The 9,749-nt window shown below is 47.3% G+C and overlaps 1 protein-coding gene across 1 annotated transcript; it reads left to right on the top strand.

The window, feature by feature from the left end:
• Nucleotides 1–83: 83 nt before the first annotated feature.
• Nucleotides 84–9,655, top strand: LOC104489843 (zinc finger protein Gfi-1-like; the record flags this gene model as incomplete). Its single annotated transcript, XM_010132050.1, has 5 exons — nucleotides 84–370; nucleotides 5,005–5,420; nucleotides 5,510–5,647; nucleotides 7,190–7,355; nucleotides 9,379–9,655. Coding segments are annotated over 5 exons (1,186 nt in total), but the record flags the coding sequence as incomplete, so codon positions are not given.
• Nucleotides 9,656–9,749: the final 94 nt, after the last annotated feature.

Genomic DNA, 9,749 nt, shown 5'->3' with positions numbered 1-9,749 from the left:
TGAGCCCCCTGGCACCGCAGCCCCCGCGGGACGCCGGAGGGGTTGATGCGGGGTTGAGAGAGTCCGGCAGCAAATCTGGGTAGGAGCGGCGCCAGCGCGGGAGGTTGCAGGCTCCCACTGCGGACCCGCACTGAGGAGCCCCCTCGCTCCCTTTGCCCTGCAGACAGCAAGATACCCGAGGACACGGGCCTGTGCCGCACCGTCCTGCCCGATCCGGAGCCTTCCCAGGGGCGCTTCTCCCCGGAATCCCACCTTACCGAGGCTGCCGATGGCACCTCCGAGTCAGCAGCCAGCTGCGAGGGCAGCGTCTGTGACAGGGTGTCTGAGTTTGAGGATTTCTGGAGACCTCCCTCGCCCTCCGTCTCGCCAGGTAGGAGCAGAGCGAGCAGCGAGGGTCCGGCTGCGTGTCTGTGTCGGTGCTGTGGGGCAGTATTTCATGGCTGGGCGCCGCCGTCGAAAACGAGTGGATAGGACAGATTTGCCTTTGCCAGATTTGCGTGGGAAAAGGCAAATCTGTCCCTTCCACTCGTTTTCGGATTATTTCTTTCGGGTTATTTCTTTCGGGTTGCTTTTCCAACCCTTCTCCCGCTGCTGAGGGAGCAGCAGGTGACAGGTTGTAGGAAAGTTGTGATGCCATCGAGTGTTGATTTTTTTGGTTTCTTTTGGAAATTCGTTGGTTTCTGTTTTGGGTTTTTTGGCTAAAGACAAGCCGGTTATGTTTTAAAGTCCCAGCATTTTCCTACGCGGTCCTGCTACCCGGAATTTAGACTTTTTTTTTAAGACAGTAAAAATTTCTACTAGGCTATCTATATAACTGTAGTAAACAGTGTTGACTGTGTTTGTACGACCTGCCAGACGTTTTTCCTAACTCCCTTTCAGGTTATTTCTTGCATCTTGCCTATAAAAAGGATCTCTGTCTCTCCCTCCCTCCCACCTTCTCTTTCTCTTTTTTTTTTTTTTTTTTTTTTTTTTTTTTTTTTTTTTTTTTTTTTTTTTTCTAAAAACACATTCATAAAAACCAGGAAAATAATGATGGTCAGATTTAAACACCCCAAATCCAGGAAACTCACACTTATGGCTGCAGCGCCTGTCTCTAGCTCCCTTGTCCTGCCTTTGATGTGGTTGGAGCAGTGGGAGATGCTGTCCCCAGCCGGGCGCAAATACTTATCTCGTTTGAAAAAACAATGGTGTAATTTTATGACAAACACCATGTATATATAAAATCCAGTTTGTATTGCCTCAGTTAAAAAGTGACAGCTGGAAAAAAAGAACAATTTCTGTCTTAGTGAAGGAAAAATTGTCTCAGCTTTACTGACTGACAGCAGACGCCAGCAAAAGAATATTTAGTCCTCTTTCCCCACTGATCTTCCCACTTGGACTTTATAGTGTCCTTGCATATCAACGGCGCATTGTAATGATGTGGGTTTGCATTTTTAAAGTCTCCCCCTCTTGTAAGAGTCCTAAAGCCCTTTGAGGAGATATGCAAAATGCTGCCCGGTACCATCACAGCGAGCCACCAGACAGTTTCATTCTGTGCAAATGACAGACCAGACCAAAAGCAGCAGTCTCTCTTTTGCTAATACTTCTGCACAAAGTTTAGCAGTGTGTGTTATTTTTGTTCTGACAAATTTGTCCTGCTCCTCCTTCCCCAAATAATTACGATTCCTGCACGGGAAACAGTTTTCATGAGATGTCTAAAAGACAGATGTAAAATGGAGCAGGTATTTACCAGATGTGCTCTGCCTTTTCCTCCTTCCCATTCATTTCTTCCCCTGCTGTGGGATTCATTAGCTCCCAGCCAACCATCCAGCTACCCAGGGAAGGTATCTTCGCAAAATCATGATTTTTGAGGGGCAATGGGGGAGGTCAGTCCTGGGTCTGATGCCATTCACAGAAGGAACAGGAAGGTTAAGGGACTCCCAAGTACTGTAAGGGAAGAGCTTTACTGAACAAACCGCAGTGCATTGAGAGGTGCAGTTACATTAATGATGAAGGCAATGGCAGCAGGATTAGAGAGTCGGGCTTTCTCCCACGGCTCCCCACAACCCCTCTGCCTTCCAGCTGCTTTGTCAGATTCAGCTTGAAGCTGGAATTTGTGCTTAGGTCACTACAGCAAGAATACCCTGGTGAGAGCCTAGATGATTAGGATTGTGTTTGTCTGGGTGGAGCACATTTTCTGCACTTTGACAGGCAGGGCAGCTGAGAAATGATGTTTCTAACTCATGCTCAGGGCAGGTGTGGTGAGTAGTAATACTGTCACCCCTTTGTCCCTAGAAGTGAATAGGTGCAGGTCGCACTTCAATACTCAGTGAAAGCCAGATTTTGTGTTTGAGTACTGTACTGACGATCCAGGCAGGCATGCACAGCCCCAATACCTGTAAACGCTCTAATACATTGTTGACTCCATCAGAGCAAATCACTTTGCTCTTTAACCTCGCTTTCTACAGGTCTCTGCAATCACACCTGTTTGTGTATACAGAAGGTGCCTGATAGCTCAGTGCCGCAGTATTATTAGTATCTCCTGTGGAGCCTGTCTATGCTGTAGTCTTGGAAGGAGGCTTTTACTGGGTATAATGGAGTTTTGCAGAGAGCGTGGTGTTTTGTGGCCTGTGAAAGAGGACACTTGAATCTTTCTTTGCTGGGCATATCAGTCTGTTCCCAACAGTTTCAGGTTGAGTTTGCCTTGCATTCAAAAAAGAGCATTGATGTTTTTTTCTCCCACAAGTGGTCTAAATAAAGGCTGAACAGAATTGTTAGGAAGAAGAGACAGAATTTGTCTCTCCCTCCCTGATCATCCCTTGGAGGCCTTGATGCTGTGTGGCAGAGAGACAGAGACAGTGGCTGCAGCGTGGCACAACAGGGTTTGCAGGTCGCCTTGACACTGGATGCAGGGCTTGGTTGGCTTGAGCTTGCTCCTGAGCAGTGTGAGTGACATCCCTGCACTTGGGCTTGAGAGGTCTCCAAAGCATGTGAGGTGATGGAAGGAACATTGTATGCAAACTGATCTGCGGTGCAGTGTTTACGGTGTCCCATGCTGCCAATTCCAAGGGCTCAAAAATCAGGTCAGCCTTCCCGCTCCTCTCACTCAGCAGACTGGCTTAGAAATCAAGATTGTAAGTAATACCTTATGGATACTCAGTTCCAGTGTTGAAATATTGAGGGTTTATGTTTTCATGCTCTTCTTTACAGTCTGGGCTAGAAGTTGACTTTAAGAGGAGGAAAAAAGTTGAAATAAGAACAAGAAAACAAAAGGAAAGCTGAGGGCCTGATGAAATTATGCAGTTTCGTGAACTGGGGCTTTAAGGTAGTTTTGAACCTTGTGATAAAATCGTGAGAGATGGCAACACTGAAACTGGTTGCAAAGACACAAAATAGATGATGCGATGCTGACCGCAACTTTGCAGTCTGTGCAGAACAGGAAAAATCATGCTCAGCACCATGTCAGTTAATGTGATTTCATCGCTCTGTTCAAATGTCCCAGTGAGTATGTGCGCATATATTTCCAACCAAAAACCTGCTAATTTCAATTGAAGAATTTGAGACTGTTAACATCTGAAATCATGTAAAAGCTCAATTTTCACCTAATTTCCCCCTGCCTTCTGTAACCCTCGGTGACCATTTGCCTCTCCAAATGGAGAGCCTAACACATCATGCCTTCCTTCTCTAGCCCACTCCTGGTTATCCTCATTATCTCAAAAGTTGAGGAAGCCATGGGAGCTGTGAAGCTGACGGGAGTGAGAAAAAAGCAAGAGAGCAGTTGTGGGTAGACAAGTTTTTGGGTAATGGAGGTTATTCTGGAGGCCCAAGCTGTAAGGGATGCCAATATGTCAATAAAGCCATCAGCTCTTCAGCAGTTAATTGATTCATCTTTTTCTTGGTCCACTAAAACATTTGCCCAGTGGGGACATCTGACTGTCCCAGTGCTGCTGTCTGGTGAGATGAAGACTGAAAGCAGAGCACCTCAGGCAATAATCAGCATCTCTGGCAGTCGCGCTTGCGGTTTGGTACCTCATGTTCCGTGTCCAGCTGTGCTTTCCTCTATGTGAGGCTCCCTGAGCATTTGTGCCTTTCGACACCGATCTCGAAGGCTGTGTTCCTGCCATTGCACCGGACTCTGCTATGGGCCCCCCAAGTGCGATTCATCTTGTGGTGCCCACTGCCTTGGTCAAATGCCATTGCCAAAGGTGGGCTTGGTGGAGCCAGCTGAAGCCATCTGAGCTTTGATATGACTGCTAGGAAAATCTTCCTGTGTCTTCAATTTTTAATGAGGCCTATACCAATGATTTTGCAAAGCTCTAAGTTTTGGGTGGGCTCAGTTTCTTTACTTGAGAAACTCAGAGCAATCTGAACAACCATGATTTGATTTCAGATGAGGACTGATTTCAGTTTATTTTTTCTGAAAAAGTGAGGCATGACATTCAAGCACCTTAGAAGCTGTTCTTTATTTGAGTTATGTTGTAGTATAGTTACAGGCAGTTGTGGCATGAAGTTGAGAGACTAGATTTGGACATTATATTGTGCAACGAGCAGCTTTTAGTTTTGTTGAACAGGTAAATCTTGGCACACTTGCTCCTTCCAGCACCTCTGTAATGTCGCATTTGCTATATGGATGTGTGGGATCTACATGAGAGCTTAAACATATGGTTTGTCAGCTCCAGTGCCCATCTTGGGATATACTAGATATATTTTTCTGAGGCGCTGCAGATGAAACCAAAGGAAGTTGCAGTCTGAGTTGTTTAGTGTCTCAACAATCAGATCAGTGTGTGCACACCTGGGCACCCAGAGATGGAGGTAGACAAAATTGGTTGCTGCTTTAAATAATTTGGCTGGGACAGCAGGTGAGTAGGTGGTACTGGAAGCACCGACCCTACTGTGCAAAATAGAATGTCCTCCCATTAGAGACGAAAGGGCAGCCTTACAAGTCTGAGAGCTGAGATGATTCTGTCCCTTGATAGCGGCTGGATTGTGAAACGTACTAATTCCCTTGTCCTTGTGTTTCTGCAGCCTCGGAGCGATCCGTGTGTCCATCCCTAGATGAAGCAGCCCCCTTCTCGGTGCCCTTCAAACCATACATGTGGAACAGCCTGGGTGGCTCCGAGCTGAGGCACCTTGTGCAAAGCTACAGGCCCTGCCCAACGCTGGAGCGAACCTCAGCCCTGGGTCTCTTCTGCGAGCGAGGCTCTGAGCCTGCCCTCTATGGTGCAGAGCGTAGTTCTTCCCTTGGACTTTATGGTGACTTCAGCTCCGCAGGCCCAGGGCTGTTCGAGCGGCCGCCAGCAGCAGCACATGGACTCTATGCTGACACGCAGCCTGGGCTGCAGCAGGAGAAGGGGCCGGGTGGCATCAAAGTGGAATCAGACCTCTTGTGTCGCCCGTTGCTCATCAGCACTGGCTCTTACAAGTGTGTCAAGTGCAGCAAGGTAGGGAACCCTTTGTCCCACAGTGCTTATGACTCTTCCCCAGCCCCTCCTCCCTGGCAAGCCTGACCCTACATGCTCTCTCCCCTCAGGTCTTCTCCACACCACATGGCCTTGAGGTACATGTGCGCCGCTCACACAGTGGCACTAGGCCCTTTGCCTGTGACATGTGTGGCAAGACCTTCGGCCATGCAGTCAGCCTGGAGCAGCACAAGGCCGTGCACTCGCAGGTGAGAGGAGGGCAGACTGCCAGGACCGAGGTCTGAGGGCCAGGGCCAGCTGCTTCGGCTGGCTCTTGGGGAGGCTGTGAAGGCAGCCACAGGGCAGTAGGTAGGCATCTAAACTGAGGAGAGGAAGAGAACGTGAAAGGGCTGCAGTGGGCAGTTGTGGGTGAAGAATATGGTGGCAGGCAGAGGAAAGAATGAGCAGCCAGTGAGAAAAGGAGCAAATCAACACATTAAAGACAGGCTTTGTTTCCACTCCTCAGACCTTGCGTGCATCTGTATTAAGCAATGGGCACTTCTGGCACTCCAGAAGTAACAGATAATAAATAATAAATCTTCGCTTTTGGAGCTGGAAATTGTAACGTGGATGTGGACTTGTTTTAACAGCTAAAGCAACTCACTGTGCTTTCTTCCAACACAGCTCTCCTCATCCTTTCTCCTCCCCTCCCCCAAAGAAGTGAGTCTTCCCTTGTTTGTAGTCATTGTGTCTGTGCAGGGAACATCTGAACGACCGGTCAGGTATAGAGCACAGACTTCATCTGTGTCTCGACACTTTCTGAGTCACACACTAAAAGAATATGGTAGTTAATTTTGGTAGGAGGACTGGTAACATTTTCCACCTGCTGATATTTGCCATATTTCCCCTTCACCCACCTACTTGACCTGGCAAATCTTCCTTCTTCAGATTGGCATTTGGAGGATAGAGTTACAGCGATAGTTCCTTTGCTAACTGTTATTTACAATTTTATGAGTGTGCAACAGCAAAGCACACAATGAGGGCAAGTATCACCCATTAAATAGTGGTGATAAGAGCAGCACTGTATATTGTGTCTACGGAGGGGACAACATTTCAGGGAGAGTGCACCGAAAGACTAATAAACTAAGGGGATGAAGGTAAGAAAGCACAGCAGGAAGGGGAAGGTGTGATGGTAGTTAAGAGGTGGAAAGAAGAGGTGATTAATGGTGGAAGAAAGCGGTGCAGAGGAGCATGTGAGAGAGGGAAGGAGAGAGAGCAAGGTCTTAATGCTTGTATTTTGATATGTAAAAGTAGTAAGCCATAAAGCTGTTTTCCTCAGGTGCTCTAGGTACCTTTCACTTGAATTTTAATGAACTACGGATAAGCAGTTTGTTGTTACCCTGCCACAGAGATTTCCCACGAGAGCCAGGCAGCCCTCAGCACCCTCCGTGCAGTGGAAGGGTGGCCTCTGAACAGAGCTGCAGCTGTCGGTCTTCCCAGTAGAGTGATCGTGTCTTGAGCCCCTACTACAATGTGCAGGGGGACTCTGCCTGGTTGGTTGGGAATGCTCCTACGTGGCCACTCCTGCCAGCAGGAAGAGCTGCTCAATGAAATTTTTGTGAAATGCATTATCTTTTTTATCATATGGTGTTGTCTTGCTAGTGTTAGTGTTTCCTCAGGCCAGAGCAGTTCTCTGGAGAAGTGGAAGTGCTTGCTAAGGCAAAAGGGGCAACACTGATGTGCTGCCAGGCAGCTTGTTGCTGGTGGGATCGTTGGTGTGATGTAACGTGTGTGTGCGTTTCTCTCCGCAGGAACGCAGCTTTGATTGTAAGATTTGTGGCAAGAGTTTTAAGAGATCTTCTACTCTGTCCACCCACCTGCTCATCCACTCGGACACCCGGCCCTATCCGTGCCAGTACTGTGGGAAGCGGTTCCACCAGAAATCTGATATGAAGAAACACACCTTCATTCACACAGGTCAGACCTGCAGCTGCTGGCGTTCAGCTCCAGCTGTGAGGGCAGATCTCTGAAGAGGTCACACTGCAACAATCCATCCCTCCTTGCTTCTCACTGCCCTGCTGCCGTTCACGCTGTTTGAGCTCTGCTCATGCTAAGGAGTGTGATTTGAATGTGGTTTCATGAACAGCAGCTGCAAAATAACCCAAATCCTCGCAATCCAATCACTGTTGCCTTAATAGGATCCACCAATGTTTATTCAAAGGGCTTTTGTGTACGATGATTTGTGCAGTGTTATATTCATGCGGCCTTGATTTACAGCTGAGGTTCCCGGAACATGACAGGTGAATTTGATTGCAGCATTTCTTTTTGCAGGATCTACCAATTTACAGTAGGAACAACAGGAGTCTCCTCCTCTAGATCAAACACTAAACTGGAGGGCCTAGGGTCCAACTCTTAGTCTAAATATTTGTTCAGAGATTGCCTGCACTTCCACCCGGATTTTCTGAGAAATAGCTGCAGTTTGATACAGAATGGAAAGAGAGGTGCAGAGTTCTCAAATTTCACTGTTAGTAATAAACATGGAAACTAATAAAGCGCAGGTGAATCACTGAAGGAAATTGTTTTAAAAATATAATTCAGTGAGAAGGCAGGTCAATCAGAAATCTTTAAGTGAACAGTGCAGGTCTGAAAGGCAACATTTAAAACAGAGGGTAATGAAGAGTGCGCGAGGTACAGAAGTCTTTGTACACAAGAAATAACAGCTGTGCGGGCTAAATCCAAGGTTCATGTGACCAAAATCCTGTTTCCTGATAGCGACCACTAGCAGATATCAAGGGTGAAGCCTAAAAATGGCTAATACGTAGGAAGACAGCATTAAAGAGCCCTGCTTGGTTATGACTTTTCTAGATGACAAGCGGTGAACAATAAACGTTACTTACAAGGTTTTTCCACCAGATGTTTGCTGGATGAAAATGAACTATTTAGGAAGCAACACAAAAAGTATTTCCGCAGTAACTTTTTCAAATTAGGTTTGGTTAGGTAGAATTTTAGACAAATTCTGAATTCAGCCAAAATCTTCATTTTGTTGTGAGATCAGAAACTGTGCCTGAGCTTTTAAATTGCTAACACAAAACCAGGTCCTTAACCGAATCATGCAGCACACACTTGAGGACTGAGCCTCCAGCACATTTGGTGTTATTTTATGTTTCTAAGAATCTCATCTTCAGACGTGCAGGAGTCAGTGGACTCTGCAGGTGCAAAGGCACTTTGAAAACCAGGCTCGGTCTTGTGGTTGGGTTCCTTTTTATCTGTTATTTGATAATAAACACTATGAAAATGCTCTGCGATCCTGCTCCCATGAAGGCTAGTGGAGTTTTGCCACTGACCCCTCCTTAGGATTTATTCCCATTTACGGTATTTGCCTGCAGGAGAGCTTCAGGGCTGGCTCAGGGTGACTGCTACCATTTCGGTGTGGGGAACGGAGACAAGAGCGTATCTCTGGATGAACCCTGCCCTTCAGGGTTCACTTAAGGGCTCTCATAACCTTCCTTGAGTACAGACCCCAGCTCACTGCGTTTGGCTTAACCTCCACTATCCCACCTGCCCCCGTACCGATGCTATAATAATAGAGGTCAGGCATTCACCGTGACCTGGGGAATCTTTCCAGGAGTCCCTCCTGTTTCTAAGACATAAAGTCTGTTTAAATCGCACTGAGCCTATGCAGCCAAATACATTCACACGTTACAAAGTTCTGAGAGCATTCTGTGCTTCAGGCTGAACCCAGGACTATACTGGTCTGATGGAGGTGAAACCAAGTCTCGGCCTGCTCACTTGCAGTGTAGGCTTCAGCTTTGGGGGTCCTAATTGCATGTTTTTTTATAAGAATGACTTATTTGGTTATCACACAGGAATCCTTTTCATTAACTCTAAAGCCCAGCGTTTCCTGTTTGCCCTGTCCTGTCTAAGCAGCATGTTGCCTCTCTCACATCCCCCCACTTCTCTCTCTCTCTCTCTCTTTTTTTTTCCTGCCTTCTGCTTGCAGGTGAGAAGCCTCACAAGTGCCAGGTGTGTGGAAAAGCCTTTAGTCAGAGCTCCAACCTCATCACCCACAGTCGGAAGCACACAGGCTTCAAGCCCTTCGGCTGTGATCTGTGTGGCAAAGGCTTTCAACGAAAGGTAGATTTACGGAGACATCGAGAGACACAGCACGGCCTGAAATGAGTCCCAGCTGCAACATGGAAAGCACCTACAACACTATGAGAACAGACTCCCTTGGCTTCCCCACTGGACCCAAGCCCTGTCCTGCGCACAGACCCTGGCATTACCTTTCTGACCAGGACATCAGAGAGGGCAGGGCCACGTATGGACAGCTCAGCCTGAATGACTGTGAAAGCAGAAATTAAAGGCTGTGGT

This window comes from Buceros rhinoceros, unplaced genomic scaffold, assembly GCF_000710305.1.
Source record: "Buceros rhinoceros silvestris isolate BGI_N320 unplaced genomic scaffold, ASM71030v1 scaffold15522, whole genome shotgun sequence".
Taxonomy (NCBI): Eukaryota; Metazoa; Chordata; class Aves; order Bucerotiformes; family Bucerotidae; genus Buceros; species Buceros rhinoceros.
Note: the sequence above shows the minus strand (reverse complement) of the source record. Positions and strands in the feature narration are given on the sequence as shown.